Genomic DNA, 25922 nt, shown 5'->3' with positions numbered 1-25922 from the left:
AGAGGGAAGATAATTCAAGCTGCAGCCACTCAGTCATTTCACCTTCTCTTCACCTGAATGTTGCTTTTTATACATTCATGAGACTCACAGCGTCACTCTGTCCTTCAGGTAGTTGCAAAAGATTAGAAGGTTTACACAAGAGCAAAGAGATTCTCACTGCTGGTCACAGACTTGTTGCCGAAATAAAACTCAAGCAGCTCTCTCCACTTTCTGGGTTCCTGCTCAGGTATTTTAGTGCATTTTTGAAGGGAAATTGCTGCTAGAAATATGCATTAAAAATGCAGAAAGATTTAAAGCTGCACAGTTTGAATCCCTTTAGAAAGTGTAGCAACATTTCTTGTTAAATAAAAACATATTGGTGCAGCTGAAGTTAACCAACTTCACTTTACAAAGGCTCAAAATCTGGAATGTTTTTTTCCACAGAATAAACCCACATGACAAACTGCATTCCCACAAACCCCGCTGCTCACACACTGAGCTGGAGATGGAAAAGTATCTGGTACACACATGAAAATTCACTTAAGGGGGAGAAAAAAACCCTCCCAGGCGCAGTCGTGTTTCTGAAGGCAAGGAGGTGAAACCATTCCACAGGCCAGTTTCCACTTGGAAAGTCGGGGTTTCCGCCCATTCTTATGGTTGTGCAAATGCTTTTGTACAGTTGCTGCCTTTAAGGAGATCTGGAAAGAGTGAGTGGGTACAACATGGCATCCCAGCATTTCTATTTGAGGGTAATGGGGTTGGCTGTACTGCTGACATTATTAGCTCTTAGAGGTAAGCAAAATCTTTTGTTTTTCTTTGGCTTCTTCTAAGTTTACATCTTTTACTGACTCGAGTGTTTCCAATACCATTAGGTCTTATTTCTGCAGCTGCTTTTTTTTCTTTTTAACTGCACTGGCACTAGTTAAAAAGATGTATTTCTTTACATTTGTTAAGAAAAAAAGGATCATTTTACTATATTCCACAAACTTAAAGTGCAATTGATCCCTTCTGAAATGCATTTTAGAAACCTGCAAAGTCGTCTTTGTTTTCAGTTCATTCTATTTTGTAAGAAGGTTCCACATAGACAGGATTTAAAGTCACTTTAAATGAAAAATCCATCTGAGCAAACTCACATGTGCTTCACATCTGCTTCAATAATCTTCTGTTGAAAAGCCTACAAACACATGCCTCATAAAGAGCTTTTCTTTAAATAAAACAAGAGTGAAACAATCCCTGCATCTTTGAATCTGAAAAGGATCTCTTCTAAAATTAAAGTTTGTTTAAGTCTGAAGAATAAGACAAAGTTAACTAATACGCAGTGATCTAACAAGATATCCAACACTTAAATGGCCCTAACTATGATATGAAACAGTAATGTGAAGGTAAATAGCTGAGGAAAACACTATTAAAGTCATTCTGGAAAAAAAGGGAATGTGCTTCTGCTTATTTATGGTTTTCCTCAAACTTCATGGTCTGAAGCACCAGCCTGCAAACCATGTGGTTTCTACAGCAAACGATGTTTCCGGACATGCATCACGCATAGTTTTAGGACTGATGGGTTTTAGCATCCTGCTGTACAGCCACCATGCCCTGGTATCGCACAATCAGACTTTAAAAACTGATCAACGTATTCAACAGATAGCTTTGCTTACAGAGGCTCATGCAAGCAGCTCTGTGAGGTTGCTAGGTACAGTGCAATGCTAATTTTTTCATGCTAAAATACACTTCATTCACAGATCACACGGTTGCTGCAGATTTGTCAGGTGTGCATCCATGACAGGAATCGCCTGTTCCGGCACACCCCAAAGGTGCTCTGTTGGATTAAGGTCTGGTGACTGTGGAGGTCATTTGAGTACAGTGAACTCATTGCCATGTTCAAGAAACCAGTTCGAGATGATTTGTGTGTTATTCCATAGCCATCATAAGATGGTAAACTGTGGTCACACACATGGACATTGTCAGCAAGGCATATTTTAATCAGACCACCCCAGTGTCACAGCAGAAATAGAGACTCGTGAGACCAGGAAACATTTTTTCAGTCTTCCACTGTCTAGTCTTGATGAGCCTGTACAAACTGTAGCCTCAGTTTCCTGTTCTTAGCTGACAGGAGTGGTATTTGAAGTAAGCTTTTACTGCTGTACACCATCTGCTTCAAGGTTCAACAGCATTCAGAGACGCTCTCAGTCATGCCTTTGTTGTAATTGGTTATTTTAGTTACCATTATATTCCTACCAAGTTGAAGCAGTTTGCCCATTCCTCTCTGAGAATGAATCACAGTTTATCATGTTAGCATGATAACATCTGCAAGGCAAAAAGGTTAAACCAAGGATGAAGTTGCTGTCAGGACTCTTGTAGGTACTCAAACAACCAAAGCTGGATTTTGATCATTTGATTAGTTGCTGGAACTACAGAGTAGGTCAGTAAATGAGCCAGTAGGATAAATCATCTAGGGACCTTGAACGTCAGCAGATTGATGCACTATTAAAGATGTCAGGAAGTGGACACATTTCTAATGATGATGGTTAGAGAAAAGAATAATTACACCACTGCAGAGCTGTGGAAATAATGACTAATAGTACATTATGAAGGCCAAGCTGCTGCAGTACTGAGAACATTCTGAATAAATCTACTTCTCTCCAACTTTATCTCGAATTATGCCACTGAAATGCCTGTACGGCTGTATTTCTGTGCATCTTCCGGTGTTGAGCTCAGTTTTCTGTTTAAATGTTCCGAAACAAACAAAAGACTAAGTTACAGAAACATCACCCAAATGCACGGGGCTCAATACAGTGCAGTAAAACGTCATCTGACTAGATTGGTTTGGTGAACTCTTGGACACGAGTGCTCCAAACATTGGGTCAACAGTGTGCCAGAAGAGATCTAGGAAGTGACCGCAGCACATTTATTTACATGCAAATTTGCCAGAAGCTGCTTTCTTTGGATGCGAGTTGGCAACTTGCCGGCTGAGTAAGCACAAGTGAAGGGTGTAAAACTACTGATGCCAACCAGAAAAACTGCTGCACTGCAAACAACATAAAGAAATGCGGACAGATGCTCACCAGCCACTTTGTCAGGCACGCATGTTCAACTGCTTGCTAACTCAAATATCTAATCAGCCAATCACATTGCAGCAACTCAGTATATTTAGACAAGTAGATGCGGTCAAGACGATCTGCTGAAGTTCAAACTGTGCATCACAATGAGGAAGAAAGTGATGTGAGTGACTTTGAATGCAGAGCAGTTGTTAGTGACTGATAGTCTGGTCTAAGTGTTACTGCTGATCGGCATCTGTACGATTTACAGAGAATGAACAAAGAAAAGATACATTATCTAGTTACCAGCAGTTCTCTGCATGAAAATGTCTCGTTGAGGTCAGCAGCCAGAGAATGGCCAGACTGCTTCAAGCTGCTAGGAAAGCAACAGCAACAAGTAACCACTTAAAATAACCATGCTCTTCTGTATGTTTGAGTTCACTGCACTCAAATGGTCTCTACACTCACCAGATCTCAATTTAATAGAGAATCTTTGGGATGTGGTGGAGCGGGATCATGGCTATGTAGCTGGCAAATTTGCAGCAACTGTGTCATTCGGTCATGTCAAAAAATTAGGAATGTTTTTGAATCTGTGTCATTAAGAATGAAGGCTGTTATGAAGGCAAAGTTTGGTGTAGCTAACAAATCATCCAGTGAGTGTGTATAAATGAATAGTATTTATAATTTTGTGAAGATGGCATCAGAAAGAAACAGACACCTTAAGCTGACTGGTTAAAATGTGTGGCTGTTTTAAAGATTAATTATATCTGAGTTAGTTGTTTTTATTATTTATCACCAGTCTAACATACCTGCCACGAAGAAAAGCATTTGTACTGCAGCTCATTATGTCTCTGTTGACTCTCCTTTACAGTATCCAGCGACGGCCACTTACACAAGATCTTGAAGCGAGATGGTAACATCCTTAAACACGTACCTAACATTGTCTTTGTGCGGCTGATAGAAAACTCAACAACATTAAGTATTTTTCAAAATACCATGCCTTTCTTACCCCCCACCCCCTGTTGTGCCTCCATCCAGTGGCAGGAACTGGTACTGCAGCATCACGGTCCTCAGTTGCAGTTCCTTCTTCCAAAGCCAAAGAGTTCCTGGCAAAACTGAGCAGAACCAAGAGGAACCTTTGGGATCGCAGCAGACCGGACGTACAGCAGTGGATCATGCAGTTTATGTACATGGGATATGATGAGCAGGTGAGTTATGTTTCTTCTGAGAGAGGTCAACTTTAAGACTAACTTTATGTTATAGTAAAATACCATTACAACTATTCAGTAATGTTGGATTAGGCGAGTAAAACCAAGAGGAACACTTAAAAATAACTGTATGAGAGTAACACAAACACATACACAGAGAGTACAAAAAGTTGAGACCTTTCATTCATCTCATTTGTTTTTAAGACAAACATTTTCGGTTAAACACTGGTCTGATGGCTGAACGATGCTTGAAACATTCCTCAAAAGGCCAAATCATGAACAGATAAGTACAGGTGCAGGGCTGAACACGCGACAACATGAATTTCCTCTCTCTCACGCACAAGCAGAAACCCACTTACAGCGCCAGATTCAGCTTTCTTCCAGGTCAGCGGCTCTCGTGTAGAACTCACCGGGGACCCTAAGGAGCGAAGGGAACGCAGAAAAAGGAGAGCCGAGTGCACAAAGTAGCTCCCCGCTGCCATTTCTGACAGCTGACAGCATGTGTTTCACCCCGCTACAGCAGTATTTCTCCAACAGCGCCATGTTGACACCTTGTGCTAATGCCATTTGCTGTTGCTTCCTTTAAAAGGCCAAAGCTGTCATAGCATCGGCCTTTTCAGCGTTTGCCTTTCATGCAGGTCTGTTTGCCACAGCTATGCCTGCTGACAGTCTTGGTGGTCATCTTATCAGCACCCTGTGCGTCTGCTGGCTTCAGACTTCTATTGAGTTTATTAACAAGTGACATCCGTGGTGTTTTTGTCTCACCAGAGGCTGGAGGCTGACATGGCGTACTGGAGGGACCACGCGCGTGCCAACGACCCCGGCCGTCAGCACCACTATGATGAAAACGCTCCCATTGCCCCGCGAGATCCTTCTTCTTACAGACACGGCGCTAATGTTAACTACGACTACTATTAACCACAGACACGCACACATCTGGGTGCATATCAGTCCCATCAGAGTGTGGTACATTAAGCAGCATTCATTCCCAGGAGACATACCCTCACTCCAACTTTAAATTAGGTGTACTAAAAGGAATCATTTGCATTATGAGCAGATTTATGCACTCACTGCATTGAGAATACAAGCACCAAAGGTTTTGGATCTTTCAGTTAGTCGCCTTCTATCTCTTTAGTCTCACACCTGTTCAAGTACTTCACAGGTATTCTGTCTTTTGTGTAGTGTAGCCCCTTGAAAATCATCCTTTGACCCCCTTCTTTATATATTTCTCATGATAATTTTCTCTCTTTCTACATACTAATTCTAAAATAATTTTTATTCATAGACATCCACCTGCCCGACAACTACAGCTGGTTTCCTCTCTGCCTTTACCTGTAAATAAAGACGTAGCTCTGTACTTCTTTGGCTCTGCCATGTTTTTTTTCTTAAATCTGACTCAACAGTAGGTGAGTGTCTTTAACCATCAACATCAAACGCAAAGTATTGGAAATATTTTATTAAAATAGCATCTTCACCCGAAATAATTAATCAACAAACACGGAAGATGTTGTGAAAAGCAAATCTGTAACAGTCTTTCTAGGTTTATCCCAGCCCTGCGGTGCGCTGCATGGACAGCCAACAGGGTGCCGGCACGCCACTGATCGAAGGACAAAACATCCAGTGAAAAAAACCAAATTCAGACAGCTTGTTTCTACAGACAAAACACAAAGTAAACACAAAGCACAGATGCACAGTGCAAGCTATTTGCAGAATTCTCATGTCGGCGATTTAAATAGCAAAAGCATAAATTCACAAAAGAAAGTAGATTGAGGCAAGTTTCTTGCCTTCAGTTTGTTGCCTCTGATTCTGGCTCGTCTGTCACACAAGCTGCAGTAAGGCGGCCTTACTGACACTAAAATCGTAGGTCCAGTGCAGGCCAACAGTCTGTAAAATACGTTTTAAGAGTAGGATGTCTCTGCTTGTCAAAAAAAAAAAAGACTCCATTTCCCAGAGTGCAGCAATCAGCAGTGTATTTCACAAAGCTGCACTTTAAGGAGTCTTAAGATCTTTGTGTTGAGGTGGAACAGTAAGGCTCAGTTGTGTCTGGGTCTTCCTTTCTTCATGCGGGCAGCTTTAGGTTTGGGGATGTACTGGTTGTTAGCCTGGTGCTCCAGCTCTCTGCTGAAGTACTGAATTGTTTTGTTTAAGCCTTCCTCCAGGGGCACCTGTCAACACAAGACAACACATCAAACGCTGACATACTACCAGGAGGAACAGGAGGTATTCGACACCTCGGAGTCGAATACCTTCCCTTAACCGATCATTTAGCATCTCACATCACTGACAGTCCGGCTAATACAGCCCCCTGTCATATATATTCACAGCCTGCACTTCTCTTTCCGAGTTAAGGTGTTGAATTCATAGGAATAATTGTAAATATTATGAAGTCACGGTGTGACTGGCCTTTGATGTTCTTCCCATTGTTACCTAGGTATGTGCTCATAGGGGGTTTTCTCTGATTTTTATGTATTATTGTGGGTCTTTACCTTACAATATCAAACACCTGGAGGTAGCTGTTGTTGTGTTTTGGCGATATATAAATAAAACTGAATTGAACTGAACATGCTAACTGAGACCTGTTAACTCTAGAGTCTGAAATGTGCCAAACTGATGGGAGGAATAGCTGCTTGGCTAAGCTCATCACTGATTTTTTCCCCGTGGCATAACTCCCCAAACTTCTGCTTTTATAAAGATTAGCAGCATCCAGCTGGTATTTACCCTGCTAATTCCTATCGACACAGTACTTTGTTTTCACAGGACTGCAAAGAGTTTCTTTTACACTTAATCGCAAGTCTATGTATAACAGTCTCATGTGTAAATAAACTTTAAATTATGTAACATTTTTAACACTCAGCTCAGTCACTATTAAAAACTTCAGGACATCAAGTATACTGATGGTGGAAGACAGCATGTGTGCACTACAAATATCTCAGAATAATCTCGGCGTGCGTCACACGTACCACCGGTTCCCAGCCAAGCATCATCTTGGCTTTGCGGATGTCGGGTCTTCTCCTCTGTGGGTCATCCTGGGCCTCAGGAAGAAACTGGATCTGGCTTTGGCTCACTGCGTGTGTGTACATGGTAGTGTTTTAAAGGACAGCAGGGAGGAGGATGTTATTATTCTTCACAGAGCCAACTGAAGGGACTGTTTTACTTTTAGGGAACTACATTCAGTGCCAGGTTTGGCCCTGGCTGTTTACTATGAAAGTAAGTCAGAGACTGCAATATGATGTCACACTATAGTGACTGGTAATGTAAGACACTATACCAGTAAAACATACCAACCAACCAAACAAACATGCATCTCTTTGCAGAGACCACAAAGACAAAAAAAGAAATTCCACCTTAAATAACCCTTGACACCCCCGAGGTTACGCCTGGTTTTGATAGTGCTGGACCAATCACAACTATTCATTCAATACAGAGTGTGTTTCACATGATGACAAACATTTCACACTGTGGTCTGTTTTTCCATCACTCAGAGATTTGGTGGCTGCAACTGAGTTTACACTTTTCCAATATCATCAAAAAACTAAAATGAAACTTCTAGACTTATTTGTTTACCACTGCAAAACAATGAAACACCTCCTTCTTGGTGTTTCTGCAGTGCAGGACTTAGATTTAAATTTAAAGTGTGTACTTAAGGAGTCATCCCTCCTCCTATGTGAGAACTCGATAACACAAGCGTCTTTTTCACTCTGCTGGGCACCACAATTTACAAAATTTAATTTAAAATCCATAAACAGTTTACTGAGGTAATAAAGCAGACATCAACACTCCTTTTCACATTTTTTTAATATATCTATTTTCAACATATAGATAGATTTTTTTGGTGCCAACAAAGGAAATGCCCCCTGTTGGTCACAGGAAAGAGTGCAGGTTTAGGGCACTTCCACCTCACTATTCAGACCCCAAAGGTTCATCTTTTATCATACACTCTGTGGGCATAAGATGCTGCCAGACTTCCCAAGACACACTTTTAAACAAACCTTCCTTGCACGTATACACACGTTTAAAAAAAGAAAAGAAATCAGCAGGTATAACTCTCATGACTTATCGTTGTCTTAGAACTGCTCTGCAGACTGGAGCCTCTACTACCACAAATAAGTAACACTGAATGTTTCTCCCACTGAAAAACGCTACGTCCAGATGAACACTGAGTAACACTGATCAACACATGATATACACAACACTGTATCATCTGACATATTGTCACTTCTTTTGGTTATTTTGTCACATGAGGTCACTTTTTGCAGCCCATTTAAAGCTTGTGAACCTTCACCTGTCACCAATCCACTGGAATACACCTTACATCCATCAACTTATCACATTCTTGGATTCTGGTTATGACCGAGCAATCTTTCATGGTTCTCTGCCTCAGGCATGTTCTCATTAGCATACTTCATGCTGAGGCCCGCTGACATCCCCATTGCAGCTGACGCTATTTTGGTTGCATTTATGGTTAGCTGTGATTTGCTCCAAACAAGAAAGTGATCCTGCTTTTAAATGTCCTGCCGACTTCCTCCCTGTGAGGGCGACCTTATACCACCAGGATAAAACGATGACGAGGCATGAGCTGGTACAGGCCGCACAAGACTTACCAACAAGACTTTTAATGAGGCGAGCAAACTCCAATATAGTGTGCTCTTCTGGGTTTCCCTGAAAAACAAATTAATCCATTACATCAGAGTCAGCAAGTGTCAGACACACAGAATCAATTTGCCTTTCAATTTATGAAACGCAGCCACATATTATGAACTCACCAGATTGACTGGACTGCTGATGTTGCTGTTCATCAGCAAGACAAGGCCATTCACCAGATCACTGGAAAACACAGACAGGAGCACGCTCTATTTTTAATATGAAGGACACTTTATGAACATGCACAGATTTCTTTAATCAGAACACCGTGTATACGCCACGTGGCATCTATGCAAGTGTATCAGCATACCCTGACTGACACTTGTTTCACTCTCACTCTCCCTAACACACACACACACACACACACACACACACACACACACACACACACACACACACAACATAATTAGACCTCAACACTGGCAGGCAAGTGCACACTGAGATAAGACTGTCCAACTCTGGAAAAGTTAATTTAGAATTTAGCAGGTTAACAATCTGATATCAAAAATAAACACAGGGACAGTTAAGGGAACTTAATTGTGATTTTTGTTTCTATTACATTTAATAATATGTTATATTTAATTAACTCTGATGGAGCAGCTGTGTGATGGCCGTATTCAGGATGTACCCTGCCTCTTAAACAGCTGAGCTGGATAAGCAGTTAAGAAAATCTACGATGAAATAGACAAAGCAGCATGTTTGAACCTCACCCCAGATCTCAACTTATTCTAACGAGATACACAAAGTTTATTTGTCCACTTCCCGAACTGAGGCACAATTCATACCAACAGCCAAAGAGGAGTCCTAGACCTGCGCCGGCAGAAACTTGATGTGAACTTCTTCACACCAATGAATCTTTTAGTGCTGCTCCCCAAATTGTTCATTATTTATTACATTATTTATAGATAATTCTGCAAATTTTCTTTATAACTTCAACCATATTTATTACGGCTTTTCACCCAATGTTTCTTCCTTTGAAAAATCTAAAACTTGAGTTCATTCCTTTTCTCATCATATTACTTTATTTATTGACACAGTTACCGTTTACATAAACACTTTATGGTACATTTGCTGTTAATTTCCAAGGATTTACTTTCACTTAGAAATCCAACTATTTGTTTTCCTCACAAAGAAACTTCAATGCAAAATTGAATGCATGAATGAATGCTGTTTGTAAATTCTGTAAAAACTTTTAATAAAACATTTTAGAACTGAAATCATGAAATTCTCCAGTGTGCATCTTTAATTGCTTGGTGTGAAAGTTTAGATCTGATTAGCTTTAGGTGTTAGTTATGAAATACATTTTTTTCTGGAGGGTCAACTTCAAGAAAAGCTACCCAAAGACTGTTTACACAACACGAAAGTCATACAGGGCATCAGGTAAATGCTACGATCAGATACGAGAGCTTCAAATGCTCTGTGCCTCTGATCCCTGTTGCTCAGTCTGACGAAATGAAACCAGTAAATACTCTTTGAACTTACACCACGCTTCTTTATTTTATATTAAAATCTACAAAAGTGTAAAACTCTACCCACAAACATATCTTTCATACAGTTTAATGCCACCATGAACAAAAGCCTCACTCTGGTTTACATTGGCATATGTGTGTGTACAGAGACTGCTTAATATTTCATATTAAAAGTTATTTGTCATTATTCGTATTTTTTTGTTATAGTATTTGAAACAGGTGACACACAATACTGTGCAAAAGTCTTGAGCCACACCTCATTTCATTTATAAAGAAATGTTCAGTAAAGAATAACCAAATATAAATGGAAATAGAGTAGATAAGGTAAAAAAACAAAAAAAACAAAACAGGGTTTTTACATTACTAACAAGTCATAATATTTGGTATTAACTAATTAATTTAACATAGTCTAAACTCTCTTTGATGGCTTTCTTTAATTTCTTTATGTAGTCTTCAGGAATAGTTCTCCAGGCAGCTTCAAGGACATTCAAAGCTCTTCTTTGAATGTTGGCTGCCTTTTGCTCTGTTCTCCGCTTCAATAATGTCGAGGTTGGATCTTTGGGGAGGCTAATCCATGACTGACAGCCTTGGGCTACCCTGGCGAGATTTGAAAACGGGGTTTTTGTCTGAAAATGCTTTTACTGCATTATCAGTGTGTTTCGAGTCATGCTGAAAAATGAAGGTGTTGCCAATCAGCAGCTTTTTAGGTGGTATGAATGGTGTCTCAAAATCTGACTGTACTTCTCAGACTTCAAACACCACTGGCTGAAATGAGTCTCCACTGTGTTTTACAGATGGCTGTACACACTCACTGTTGACCTCTTCCAAACATACACAAGATTTACAGTGGCAACGATCGTGTGTCAGGCCTCTGCTAGACTTTTTCTGGTCTCTTAAAAACTTGACTTTCAGATACTGTTCGTTTGTTGTAGATAGTTTACTTTAGGCCTGCCACTTGACATATTTCGACAAGCAGTGTATTCGTAATATATTTGAGGAAACTGAATAAGTTTTCAGCTAAAAGCTCTTGTAAAAATACTATTTTATGAATGTCAAACTATGTTATCTTTATTATTATTTTTCGTAGACTCAACTAAAGAAATGCAAATTATGTGACCATAACAAAGTGCTTCAATATGCAATTTAAAATTATTTTTCTGCTAAGACACAGGATCATCCTTTGAATCAGGTGCCTTGTTATACATGATTGATTCATAGGTCAGTGCTGAGCGTCTTACTAAATAAAGCTGAAAATACAAGAACTGGACTGAAAACGAGTGAAAAAGCAACAAATGTCTAAAAAAAAAAAACTTTGTATGATCTTCAGAAAGCCTTGAGAGTTATTGCTCAAGATTACTTCAAAAAATGGAAGGAAAGTTTGGCTCTTTGGAGCGAAAATAAAAATAAAAGGGGGTGTGGCTTAAGAGTTGTTTAAGATAATGAGACAATGGAGATCGATGAGAAAAATTGTGCATTTCAGGGATGAATATAATGGGTTTAATTTAGTAAACTTACCTTACATACTGAAAGGCTCTTGTCTGGGAGCCGGTACCGTAAACCTAGAAGAAGAAATAAAATAAACAGGCTATCCTTGAGTGATGAGCAAGCTGACATTGTAAAATGTCAAAGTCAAGGCCAAGGTTAGCATGTGTTACCCTGTGTAAATACCCTCAGAAGCAGAGTCCCCTTTGGACCTCTGGATGCATGTTATTCCCCTGCTCCCATTCCTTACATTTCTCTCTACTGCATCCATATTTGGTTTCAATGTAATGCTTTTAAACCACTTTTACGATGTCAAAGAAATTATGTTAAATAGGTCAGGATCTAGATTTGAAATAATAAAACCCCATCCTTTAATTTTCAGTTAAAGAAAATTATATGTAATATGAATATTAAACCATCTTCCATGTGGGACTAATCCAATGTGCTTTAAAATGATCCCGATGTGCCTCGATACTTGCAGCACATACAAATGAGGTGAAAGCCGAGCAAGTAAAAAACTTAAAATGCATACAGTGAGAGGTTCTCCTTGAAGAGCCTGAAGGATGAAGTTACTGACAACCCGTCCGTCGTTCATGTGCATACGGGAGCCGAACGTGTTGAAGATTCTTGCCACTCTCACCTCTACACCCTCCTGTAAGCAAAGGAGAACCGAGAACTTGTTAACTCTGAGGTGTCTGAATACTTTTTAAGGATCTCAATACTCAATCCTCACATACATAATCACCTCCACTTGTCAAAAATCAGTAAATAATCGAGGCCAAGTAGAGGATAGATACTCTGCTTGATCCCAGAGTGAGAAAGTTCTTCCTTATTTTAAATCCATGGACCTTCTTAAGTCACTCTCATGCACCACCACAAACTACTTCAGATGCTACGTGGAATCGTCTTTGGTCGTGTAATATGAATAAAAACATGAAAATTATGGAAATTGCTCTCTTGAAAATGTGGAACATGAAATTCAACAGGCACATCCTGCAAATATATTCAGTGTGGTGAGGATCAAGGACACAATGAGGACAACATGATGAAGAGGTCTCGAAAGGGCTGTGCGTGTGTGCTCATGTAACCCCGTCCCGTAAATAATGGTAAACTTCTACACACTCAGCAGGGTTACTTTTCCTCCACTACTCTCAGTCCATGCACCTCACCGAAGATGTTGGTGAAAACAGTCTAAGAGGAAATTAGTACACTTACGACAATAGACAATAAATAAGAACCATGAACAGAGTTGACAGGACTCTCAGGAATATGCCATTTTTAAGAAACGGTAGCCCTGGATATCTGTGATTCTATGTTCTGATCATGAGCCAGACTGACTAAATTTAAATTACTTGCAGCTACATTACCTGTGGGATACCTTTAGGAACACCACCCATAATATAACTTCTTGGATAAAAAGAAGAAAAAAATAAATATGAATAAATAAATATGAATAAATAAATATGAATCAAAGCACAGGATGCAATTCTAAAAACATAATAATTAGAGATTTATAAATATGTACCAATACGTGCCGAATTGCAGATGAAACACTGAATACTTGCCCCGTAGGATAAATCATTAGTGCCAGGATGAGGCTGTTCCACCATTAAACAGAGTGAAAAATGACTCCAGTGTACAGACGAAGAAGACTGACAAGTTCAGACAAAATACCTGGAACCTCTAAACTCTGACGTTGAAAAACCTGCAAATTAGCATTAAGCTAATGTGGTCTTAGACACACTGTGACTGCATAACTGCAAATATTGAAAGATCACTTAACCAGTGAACACAAAAGTCTTAATGTAAGCATTGGTATGCATGTAAGCTACAACTATATACATATACATCTATATAATCACCCTCTTCTATATAAATAAAAGAGTGTGATCAAAAAGTTCTGGGAATGGGGCCTATAAAAATGAAAAACACCTGATTTTAATTTGCCTAATCTCTGCAGATGAAAGAAAACATCAACTTGGGTTTCAAACTGACCTACATTTAGTAATGGATCATGACTGGTGTTAAGAGCTGGATCTCCAAGCTAAATCAAAGACACTTGAAAAGGTCAGAGTGTTCAAACCTAAAGGCGGTTCAAGCCCAGTGTCAAGCTGTTAATGCAGAGTTTTGTTTGGCCCCCTGAGGTGTCAGAGTAAGAAAATTCACAGAACTGTGCTGAGTGCCAGTGAGCCTGGAGACTATTTTCGGCACACCAACATAATTTTCTCTCTCAACCTGGACTGATCCAGATGAGACTCCATGCAAATTTGCCCACTTCATGAAAAAAGAAAATTTGATTAGGGGATTGCCATTTTTACACACCACAGGAGACCCAGCTTCAGGGGACATAGCTACATTTTTAGAGTGAACATAAAAAATATTAAAAAAAAAAAAAAATCAGACGCACTGAAAAGAGCCTGAGGTGCATGACAACATGATGCTAAACAGGAAACCCGCCAAATCTAAATTCGGCACAGTTTTCCATGTTTAAAAGGTCCATTTCCAGAACCTTTTAATCCCCCACTCCTCATGTTTCATTCATATTTCATGCTGAACATTTTCTACAGGTTGTACACACTGCTTAGCCAGTCATACAAAACTGGCAGGTTTCTACCTTCAAAAATATTTCAAGTGAAGCTCCAGCTGAATAATTTTATTCACTTTCATATGTTGAAGCATAAATCTGATAATATTGGGGAGGGGGACATATTGCACTCCATCATTTCTAACAGTCTCCAACTTTTCAGCATGATTTCAGATACTAATGAAGAAACAGGAAGTTGTGCTCCACTACAGGCTGTACAGTAGTATACAGTACTGTGCAAAAGTCTTGAGTCACACCTCATTTCTTTATATTTTGCTTCCAGGAAGTCAGAGTTTTGTTTCATTTTTTTTTTTTTAATTGGTCTTGAGGTTTTGCAAAGTTTTTCTTTGGACACTGGCTGCTTTTTCACTCAATTTCAGTCCAGTTCTTGCACCTGACCATTTTCAGAGGAATTTCATCTGTTAACCCTTAACCAAGGCATGAAGCAGTGTTGTCTATACACAACAGAGTACTCAGCAAAGAAAAAAATCAAATTGTATGTTTAGCCACTTTGTTACTAACAGCATGTTGCCTAAACCACACAAGGTGTTTCCTAAAGAACTATTAGCTGAAAACTTATCTCAACATGGTGTGCAGTGTGCCCTTAAAAATTTGATGAAACTGGACAAATTGAGGACAAAAGAAGAAGTGACACGCCCCAAATATAGCTGCAACGGATTAAAAGAAATTCATGTCCTAATAAACTGGGGAAAAATTTGCATCTGTCCCTTCAGTTAATCTGTAAAGCTGTAAAGACACCAAGGATAACTGAGAGAAAATGCTGAGATTACACAAGAACTGGACTAAAAATCTGTGTTTCTGTGACAAATCCAGATTTTTAGGTTTTTATTCAAATCACTGTCAATATGTACCAGAGGTCGTGAGGAGCGAGGTACAACAGTGACACTTCCTTAGACTTCCAACAGTGAGTATCTAACATGGTGGAGACTCTGTCATTCTGCAATTCATCCAGTGGAGTTTAAGTTTTTATCACACCTGATGGAAGTATGAACGCAGGAAAGTTAGGATTTTAATCCAATATCATCTGCAAAGCTTCTGATTGGCTGGGGTTGTTTTTTTAAGCATCACAACGATCCCAAACACCCTGCTGCTGGAGTAAAAACATAGTTGGATAGAAAAATCAGCCAGTGGAGCACAATCATAGTCTGACCTCCCCAGAACCCAGACTCCAACATTACTGAAGTAGTGTGGGATCATTTTGGCAGAGAACTGAACCAAAGCCAGAGAACTGAACCAAAGCCAGCCAACATCCAAAAAAGAGTGTTGAATGTCCTTAAAAAAAAACTATTCTTCTAGAACATTCGAACTATTCCTGAAGACTACTTAAAGAAATTATCAGAAAATCTGCCTAAGAGAGTGTGTTAAAGAATAAATGTGGTCACACCAAATATTGACTTCCAAGTTTGTACAACTGTAAAAACTCTGTTTTTGCCCCATATATTTCCATGTATGGCTGCACGTTTCAATAAACTATTTCCCAATTTTCCTGACAAAAAACAAAGAAATGAGAAGTAGTTCAAGACTTGCACAGTACTGTCTTTATGTAAAACACATCAGGCACTTCCCATAAGGAAGTGGCTGTCTGTGCTTAATTTAAGAAACGTGTACTCCCTGCTGTTGAAAATCTGTGATGACACTTTAGCTTCTTTTTCTCCTCACAGGTATTACAATGTAACACAGTTATGCATATGATCATTAATATAACAACCAAGTAAAGAGACATTTTAAGCATAATTTCATATTGTCCAATCAAATAACTTGATTGGAAAAAACTGTTCTGTAATTTTTGTACACACGCACCCTTTAATATTTCTTTATGGCGACAGGCAGGTAAGACATGCCTTTTCATCTGCTGCATAACCCACATTCATCACTTTTTAAATGTTAATGAGTTTTGATTACATGACCGGGCAATAGATGTTATGTGCGATATTCTCGTCCCGCAGCATAAACAGCTGACATTTGATTCTGAAAGCCAGCCGTTTCCAAGAATTCTCTCAGTAAGTGCGAAAAAAAAATAATGAGGCTCTGAGGGGGGCGCGGGTGACGAGGCAGATAAATAAATAACACCTGCCTGAAGGAAAGGCAAGAGAAGTCAATCATATCTGATCATCAAAGGCTGTTGTCAATCAAGTCAATACCAATCCGTCTTAACATAACTGAAATCATGAAGAGCTTTGCTGAATTTTTCATCATAAAACACAAGTCTCAACACAAGGTCGACATGCCTGATGGGAAGCTATCGCCTTAAAAACAGCCTCATAGCAAGACATGAAAAAAATATATTGCTAGAAACCTGTTTATCTTAGAAACCCTTTCACCACTTGCATGGATAGTTATTTCTAGTCCTCTCATCCAGAAAGTATTAAGTGTCTGTTTAAGTAGAAACATTCAATTATTGTACAGATTTTCATTTGTATTTAAATGTTTTTTAGACAATTGTAGGGTTTATTTTATAATAATTATCAAGAATAGATAATGTTATTGCACAGTAAATGTTAAATGATGAGGATACCTGCTTCATGTAGGCATAACACATAGTTTCCGCTACACGCTTCCCTTCATCGTAGCACGCTCGAGGACCAATCGGGTTCACGTGACCCCAGTAATCCTCATTTTGGGGGTGTACCTCTGGATCTGAAACAAAATTATTTCAGGAACAGATCAAGCAGTTTTCACATAATTTCAGCTCAGCTTTCTCCACACAGAAAAAATTGCTTGTTCACTGGTGCACACACAGACACGTCCATGTCTGCCTAGAAGATACAGCTGCATTTTACCACTTAGATGATAAGATGAAACATTTGCAATAAATAATTAAGGCCTGTAAGAACAGGCTGAATGACATACCTTCATTAGCATTCAGGGTAAAGCTCTCATTTGCCATTTCTGAATCTCACAGTAAACATGGTACAATACTTCAGCCTCACAATAAGCACAAATTTTAAGAAATCATTTGGATTTTTTAAACCTCTTCATCAATTATGACTCTCAAAATCTGATTAACTGTAGTTGCCGTGTGTGAATGAATATAACAGCGCACACATACACATAAGCTAACACCCAGGTTTGTTCAATCTTGAGCTCTTGCTGTGATTGAAACCCAAACTGCGTTTTAGTGAAAGATGCAGGATGGATCATAGGAATGAGCAGTAAATAACATCAGGTGTGCGAAAGGCTCACAATGGCAGTGGAAAACAAAACCGGCTTCAGAAATCTTTCTTACCTCCATAAACCTCAGAGGTAGAAGCCAGCAGGAGTCTTGCGCCCACACGCTTGGCCAGGCCTAGGACACAAACAAAACAACAGTGTTATGGTAGGTTGAGCAGGTAACACTCTGAACCTCTGGGCAACCACTTTAGATCGTGAGGTGGCTGCACAAGTGATCTGGTGGGAGGCAACCTGTCTTCAAACAATGACAATACAACTGGAGAGTGTCTGGAATCATTCTCATAGAGCAGTACATTGGTCCTTTTTGTTATATTGGTATCCACGTATCATTTAATTTTCTGAGTTTGGGGATGACAAAGTTTCTTAGCCTTTTTAAAAATAATAATAATAGAATAGATTTCCATAACAATAACAAAGATGACTCTTGACTTGTTCAACAATGGTTTCTATTATATAAATGTTTCATGGTGGCTCCTTCAAAAATGACAGGACTATTAAGGATATACCTGCTATTCTGACTCAGTACTTATTATCTGACCAGCAGGAAAATGAAAAGGAAAAGTTATTTGGTTCTCTCAGAGCTGTACCACTGATGGAGTTTCAAAATGCATTTTACATCTGAAAGCTTAATCACTATTGTTAGCACACAAAAAAAGCCTCACCAGACTTCTCATGAAGGATCGAATAGGTCGCAGAATCATATATCCTTAAGTAATGAACCTAAGTTTGAACATTCTGACAGCACCCAGACAAAATAATATGACAGGCATTTTTTTCTGGAGCAGCTGGATAAAAAGCTGACAATTTAATGAGTGAGACTAATGGATCCTATTTCTTTCCCTTTACTTCTTCAGTCTGACTTGACAACAAAGACATTTTTTATACAGGTTTAACTGAAGACTGAAGAATATTTTACAATATTTTATTGTTAAACGGATGGAGAAATAAAAGAAAAAAAGGCTGCATCAATTCTGATTTACAGGCGATGCAATTAGTGAATCTTTTTAACCCTATCCTTGAGTTATCCTTGAGTACTGAGTTTACTTACCAAGCATGTTAAGTGTGCCAATGGTGTTGGTCTTCAGTGTTTTGATGGGATTGTACATGTAGTTAGGAGGAGAGGCTGGAGATGCCAGGTGATAGATCTGGTCCACTGTGAAGAGCAGGGGAAACAATAATCAATAAATCAATCCTGTTTTCATAAAATCTGTATATGAGGATTTTTTCCTTACTTTTAAAGCCTTTATTGATAATCAATTTAGGAAGCTTAGGCTTTAAAAGAGCAGGAGAGGAGACTAAACTCAAAAAGCAAAAAACTCCTACATCACTTTGTCCTTGAGTTATCGCATTCACAAACTTGGGTGTCTGTGGGTGACTACAATAGCCCTTTAACCTTTTACGGCTGAGAGGTAAAAAGCTGTAATAATGCAGCAGATTCAAGCTGAAGGGCTTAAGAGTAACAGATATATGTGCTATATCATATTAGAACAATGGACTACAAACAACTATCTATACTTTGGGAGCTGCAGGTAAGTCTGAACTCCAAATACAACAAGTTTTAGCTCTGAAGAAATGCTTGGTTTAAAACAGTACTACTGCAAACCAGAACAGTTGTTCTTTGAGGCTTTCAAGGTTGAGTTGCAAATCTATATGTGTCAAACATTTTAAATGGAAGAAAACTGATTTTTAAAAGCGTTTAGAACAATATAAATAACATACGTAATCAGAAATTAGTAGGTCATGTTATTTGAGTTATTTCTATTATTTTTACCCCAAACTGCAAACGGCCAATGGGTAAACCAATATGTGGGATACTTCCATATTCACTGAGTCCCCCATGGCTTTCCCGGGAATCTTTGATTATACAAAGGCTTTGAGAATAAACCCCAGAGTCAGAGTCCTAAAAGCTGCACATTGGTTTTAAATGGAAACTCCTGGCACCAAACTGTAGCAACCTTTTCCTCCTTTGGATCCATCATTTGTGTGGAGAGAACACCTTGTTCTCCATATCCTTTCTTTAACTACACTAATTCAAATGTGTCAAATTAAAACTTTTCATAAAATGACAATGATCCTCAAAGTTATTTAATAAGCAATAAAAAAAAAAAAACTTGAAATGCATTATGTGTACTTAGTCTGATCTTTGTGGTTATCCTTGTAAGTAGTCCTTACTGCCCTATAAGTCTTGAACAGGTACTTATCTGTCTCGTTCCCAGTCTCTAGCACTCCACAGCATTTTCCTGTTTTGTAGGCCACTCAAATCATTTCTTTTCAAGGCAAAGCCTATCAGCCACTGAAAGCGTGACCTCCTCTTCCATGCCTTACTTTCAAAGCTTATTCCATCCCATCACTCAGTATTTTTAAGTCCATTGCAGTACCTTGTGTTCCTCTCAAAATTCCAAAGACACTGACGTCAGATCAGACTATTGCAAGCAACAGGAGATCTCTTTTGCTGTGCACATTTATTTTTAGAATACATTTTCAAGACTGTATATTAGCAATAACATTAAATGTCAATCAGACACGTTTGGTTGATCTCTTCCATATGAAATGTGTTCATCATTAGCACTCTCCATGCGTATGGTACTTTAATGGGGAATTTTTTTCACACCAAACTGCAGTGATGTCTTTAAGACATTATCAGGCAGAAAAACCAATTGCTATGCTGGAACAAAATACTAAGTATGTCCTTTCTGCAGCAGACACGTTGGCTGCTATTACCTCAGCCGTCAATCCTCCCTGCCGTTAACAATCCCACCTCTGCCCATTCTCGTCCACCTATGTAGACATCAAGTCTAACAGAGTGTTAGGCTGCTTTTGACAGATGGTATACCAAAGCAAACAAACGATGTCAACACACTTGGATTGACTGAGAATATCAAGGCACTCAGCACCCTGGAACAATTCTAAGCATGTACTGGGAATTTAAAGATAGACTGGAAGAAAAAGTGATAAATAGAGAAACTCAAATACTCTGGCATCAAAACAGAAAACCAAAGCTCTTTCCATCCTGACAGGCACCTACAAATCTTGACCACTCTGAGGAGTCAGATCGTGATAGAAAGTGCATCAAACATGCCGTACCGCTACTGATCACTCCAATCCGTGCAGATAGCTTCTATTGATAACTATTGATGGACGCTTTTGTTTTTGTATCCCATTTTCAATTCACATAACCCCTAAAATGCCATTCTTAAAAATAACCACATCCAGGAAATGCTAACCTGATAGTTTGTATATTTTTGTATGACACTACAAAGCATGAATGTTTTGAGTTACATAGGTTTAATTGAGCTTCTCCAGCATTAAACTTTTAAAATGTAAATGCAGTTAGAATTACAACACTGTCGGACGACCCTGTGATAAGTCATCACCGTGGACACCAAAGTACTGTATGTTTCTTAAAATTACTCTTTTTTTTTTTTTTATCCTTTTGGGTGTTGGAGTGGTGTAACCTCTACTCAGAACAGCATTAAAGATGACCTATTTTTGTAGCTTCCAGCTCTACATTCTTATTCTGGGACTCCGGTAGAGTAGTTTTGCATGTCAACTGTTATACTGGCCCTCTGTGCAACACCATCAGTTTATGCTCCATCTGAAACAAGCCCTTTTAGCCCCCCTGTCTCTTTTGCCCTCCTCCATGCAAGCTGACTTTCTTATTTCTGGCTCGCTCAGGTTGGACTTCAGCCACCACCTAACTAAAAAACGAATTTAAAAACAACATGTTCCTCATTCTAAAGCTTCACATTTTGAGGCAAACACAGCCACTTCAATACTCTTTCCACCTGCAGGTAGAACCCGAACTTTTAGCATTTCTTAAAAAATAAACAACTTTACTGTCTAACAGAAAAAGCATTTTGTGATCAACCAGCAAAGCGTGCAGAGTTTTAATAAGCATGCTCATGATGTCCACGTCAAAGTGGGCATGAGCAGGTGGATGACTGTGTTAAAATCATGTTAAAATCCTAGCTTTTAGCTCAGGATGAAGTCTGAGTTTTTAACTTAGAGTGTAGATAAGCCTGCATCATCATTTGAATGCCTGGCTTCATCAAGCACTGTGCTACTTTATGCTGAAGACATAGAGCACTTATATCTCAGTGAGCTGTTCACAAGGCAGTGATGTAATATTCGTTTTCTAAGGGGTGTTATTCAATACGGCTTTAGTAAACAGAGCGTATTTTCTTATTTCAGATATACTGAGTGGAATCAAACACATTTGACTAAATGGAAAATAACTTGAGATAGCAGCATTGTGGATTATACCTCTTGTTTCAACCAACAGGCAGACAGTAGAAATAAGTAGAAAAGGTCATTACCTACCACTTTCACTTTTTCACTCACCTTCAATGTAGAGAGGCTCTACCACATCGTGATTGATGAGTTCAAAGTTTTCATGACCAATCCAGTGCTCCACGTTCCTCTTTCTTCCTGTGAAAAAGTTGTCCACCACAGTCACCTCATGGCCATCCATCATCAATTTGTCAGTCAGATGGGAACCCACAAAACCAGCTCCTCCAGTTATCTAATAGCAAACACACAGTGGTGGATATGTTTGCAATGTCAGGGTATGCGGAGTCTTCTTAAGTGTATATTACGTTACAAAGCAATGAAATGCAGCCTGTGAGCAAACAGTACCTTCAACATAGCATGCATGCAAATCCACAGCTGTATTACACTAGCTACAAGTGCTCCACCGTTTTAAAATACAATTAAATATGCTACGCAAGCCAGCAGGATTCATTATCTCCCATTAAATGAATATTGCCAGTCTTACACAAATCTGTGGAGAGGTTTTGTGCCATTGTTTCACAGATTATTGTGATATTGTATCATAATATAATAGGCTAATATTTTGTTGCTTTACTTTCTACTATTACCTCTTAACATCCACCAAACAAACAACTTAGGGGTTAGGGTTACTAGAAGACACTACAGGGAGTGCAGAATTATTAGGCAAATGAGTATTTTGTCCACATCATCCTCTTCATGCATGTTGTCTTACTCCAAGCTGTATAGGCTCGAAAGCCTACTACCAATTAAGCATATTAGGTGATGTGTATCTCTGTAATGAGAAGGGGTGTGGTCTAATGACATCAACACCCTATATCAGGTGTGAATAATTATTAGGCAACGTCCTTTCCTTTGGCAAAATGGGTCAAAAGAAGGACTTGACAGGCTCAGAAAAGTCAAAAATAGTGAGATATCTTGCAGAGGGATGCAGCAGTCTCAAAATTGCAAAGCTTCTGAAGCGTGATCATCGAACAATCAAGCGTTTCATTCAAAATAGTCAACAGGGTCGCAAGAAGCGTGTGGAAAAACCAAGGCGCAAAATAACTGCCCATGAACTGAGAAAAGTCAAGCATGCAGCTGCCAAGATGCCACTTGCCACCAGTTTGGCCATATTTCAGAGCTGCAACATCACTGGAGTGCCCAAAAGCACAAGGTGTGCAATACTCAGAGACATGGCCAAGGTAAGAAAGGCTGAAAGACGACCACCACTGAACAAGACACACAAGCTGAAACGTCAAGACTGGGCCAAGAAATATCTCAAGACTGGTTTTTCTAAGGTTTTATGGACTGATGAAATGAGAGTGAGTCTTGATGGGCCAGATGGATGGGCCCGTGGCTGGATTGGTAAAGGGCAGAGAGCTCCGGTCCGACTCAGACGCCAGCAAGGTGGAGGTGGAGTACTGGTTTGGGCTGGTATCATCAAAGATGAGCTTGTGGGGCCTTTTCGGGTTGAGGATGGAGTCAAGCTCAACTCCCAGTCCTACTGCCAGTTTCTGGAAGACACCTTCTTCAAGCAGTGGTACAGGAAGAAGTCTGCATCCTTCAAGAAAAACATGATTTTCATGCAGGACAATGCTCCATCACACGCGTCCAAGTACTCCACAGCGTGGCTGGCAAGAAAGGGTATAAAAGAAGAAAAACTAATGACATGGCCTCCTTGTTCACCTGATCTGAACCCCATTGAGAACCTGTGGTCCATCATCAAATGTGAGATTTACAAGGAGGGAAAACAGTACACCTCTCTGAACAGTGTCTGGGAGGCTGTGGTTGCTGCTGCACGCAATGTTGATGGTGAACAGATCAAAACACTGACAGAATCCATGGATGGCAGGCTTTTGAGTGTCCTTGCAAAGAAAGGTGGCTATATTGGTCACTGATTTGTTGTTGTTTTGTTTTGAATGTCAGAAATGTATATTTGTGAATGTGGAGATGTTATATTGGTTTCACTGGTAAAAATCAATAATTGAAATGGGTATATATTTGTTTTTTGTTAAGTTGCCTAATAATTATGCACAGTAATAGTCACCTGCACACACAGATATCCCCCTAAAATAGCTAAAACTAAAAACAAACTAAAAACTACTTCCAAAAACATTCAGCTTTGATATTAATGAGTTTTTTGGGTTCATTGAGAACATGGTTGTTGTTCAATAATAAAATTATTCCTCAAAAATACAACTTGCCTAATAATTCTGCACTCCCTGTAGAAGAAAAAACTAGAAGACGTTAACTTTAAAACCAAGTCGTTTGCATGCATTCCTGTGCAATCAATCAATAGTTGCGTATACAAACTTGAATATATATATATAGTGCCATCCATAAATGTCACTCGTCACCCATATCCAGCTTTAATATAAAGGCACCCACCTCCATGTTTCACGGCCAACACTTTGCAGTTGCTGGTGTCCCCAAGCTGTTTAATCTCTTTCACTTTTTCCTTCTTACTCATAATACATAGAGGCTGATATCTTTCAGTGTGTTTCACACCTTGTATGCAGTCACTAAAGTAACTGCCGCACAGTTAATACTCGTGCGAAGTCAGACACACGATCATCCATTTTCCAACAGTATGCCTCTTAATCAATGCAGCATTTGTGTTTCAACTCATGTTCATTGCACTACTTATACTCTTGTGACCTCTTCAATCTTTATGAAAGCTTACTTTCTGTTTTTTATGCTTGCAGTGTCTTTCTAACCTTTCTAACACTTTATCTGCTAAATCATTAATGATTCTACTACACTGAATAAAATACTAAAGGGTTAACTTATTGATTCTTTACTCCACTCCAAGTATGGTCGTTTACTGCTGCTGCTGTCTATTATATCACACAAACAGTAATAGTATATAATTTTTACTTAGGAGTGGATCAGAATGGGAAGCCTCGGCTCCATCATTGATAGCTTTATGATTCCACTCTGCCCATAAACACTCAAGAGTTTCCACCTCAGGATAAGTGGGCTCAGAGTTAAGGGTTACATTCAGAGCTGGTCATTCATTTATAATGAAGACTATATTGTTGTTATCTACCTCACATTTTTATCAGATTGCACAGGGATATTCTCAGCAGGTTAACTGAATGCATGACCTGAATTATTGCCCGTTGTTGGAATAAGATGCATGTTGTGTTTCATTTTCTCATTACCAGTAGGCTCACATAATCCCTTAAAATGTCTATTTTGCACTGATGATATGTACATTTTTAAATTTGAAGTAACTATGCCATGTAGCCATGGCAGTAGACAATGCTTTGTATTCGTACATATTCATTTAGAAAATTAATGAAATTAAACGAATCTCAAATTTGGCCTCAATCTTGAGAAACTGGTTTTAGAACAACTGCTAGCGGTATTTAGTTACAACAGCAAGCTACACAGCACCAAAACTGCTTTTCTAAAGGTTACAAATAACTTATTCATGTCTTCAGACTTCAGACCAGGACAGACACATCTACGTCCTGGTGCTGCTTGACCTCAGTGCAGCTCCGACCAATATGGATTCAGTTGAACTGTTGATCACAATATAAACACATTTTTTTTATTTTACTTTTGTGAAATCGTTTTTTGTCTGACTCACTTATTTTTATGTGTGTATGTCCAATCCAAGTATTTTGAGGCCACTGTTGTTAACATCTTTTATGTACAGTTACTAAAGTTACCAAATGGTTTTCATTGACCGTAAGAAAATAACAGAACTCTTCACTAACCCCCCCCCCCCCAAACAAAAAAAAACTGTGCCCACGTCACAACTTCCTGTTTGTTCCACTGCAGGATGGTGAGTAATTCAGAAGGTCCTTGGTTGCTACATTACTGCTCACAGTCTGACTCAAAGGAGGGCTAAAGAGCTAGATAATTAAGTACAGACTTCTTTTGAGAATATCTCGAGATGTTTCTGTGGTACACTGCCAACATTAATACTAGAGCTTATCCTAGTAAGCTATCAAATACGGTGCATGCTTATTAAGCATTTTTACGTTATGCTTAATATAAAATTAAGCATAACGTAAAAATGAAAACTATGAATTAGCTTAAAGTTAATTTTTCATAA

At 39.1% G+C, this 25922-nt stretch overlaps 2 protein-coding genes across 3 annotated transcripts in view; one reads left to right on the top strand and one right to left on the bottom strand.

Annotated features, from left to right (window-relative positions):
• Positions 1-540: 540 nt before the first annotated feature.
• ecrg4a (ECRG4 augurin precursor a) lies at positions 541-5576 on the top strand. Its single transcript, XM_086266042.1, has 4 exons — positions 541-771; positions 3883-3924; positions 4050-4219; positions 4988-5576. Exons 1-4 carry the CDS (start codon positions 702-704, stop codon positions 5135-5137), a joined length of 432 nt encoding a protein of 143 aa, XP_086122168.1. The 5' UTR covers positions 541-701; the 3' UTR covers positions 5138-5576.
• Positions 5577-5660: 84 nt separating this feature from the next.
• The window catches only part of uxs1 (UDP-glucuronate decarboxylase 1), a 34161-nt gene continuing 13899 nt past the window's right edge, over positions 5661-25922 (bottom strand). For both annotated transcript variants that reach the window (XM_086266041.1, XM_086266040.1), the window contains 10 exons: positions 21929-22109; positions 18636-18740; positions 17643-17702; positions 16932-17053; positions 12344-12463; positions 11845-11888; positions 8983-9043; positions 8821-8878; positions 7180-7283; positions 5661-6384 (listed from right to left, as the gene is read on the bottom strand). In XM_086266041.1, the coding sequence (XP_086122167.1) occupies positions 6253-6384; positions 7180-7283; positions 8821-8878; positions 8983-9043; positions 11845-11888; positions 12344-12463; positions 16932-17053; positions 17643-17702; positions 18636-18740; positions 21929-22109 (987 nt within the window). In that variant the 3' untranslated portion in view covers positions 5661-6252. The remainder of the gene's footprint in view (positions 6385-7179; positions 7284-8820; positions 8879-8982; positions 9044-11844; positions 11889-12343; positions 12464-16931; positions 17054-17642; positions 17703-18635; positions 18741-21928; positions 22110-25922) is intronic.

The sequence above is a fragment of the Aulonocara sp. 'chitande type north' Nkhata Bay genome, linkage group LG16 (assembly GCF_057382095.1).
Source record: "Aulonocara sp. 'chitande type north' Nkhata Bay isolate Kocher_YH1m ecotype deep benthic linkage group LG16, A_spYH_male_GT1.1, whole genome shotgun sequence".
Taxonomy (NCBI): Eukaryota; Metazoa; Chordata; class Actinopteri; order Cichliformes; family Cichlidae; genus Aulonocara; species Aulonocara sp. 'chitande type north' Nkhata Bay.
The sequence above is the reverse complement of the archived record's forward strand: the minus strand, read 5'-3'. Positions and strand labels throughout refer to the sequence as shown.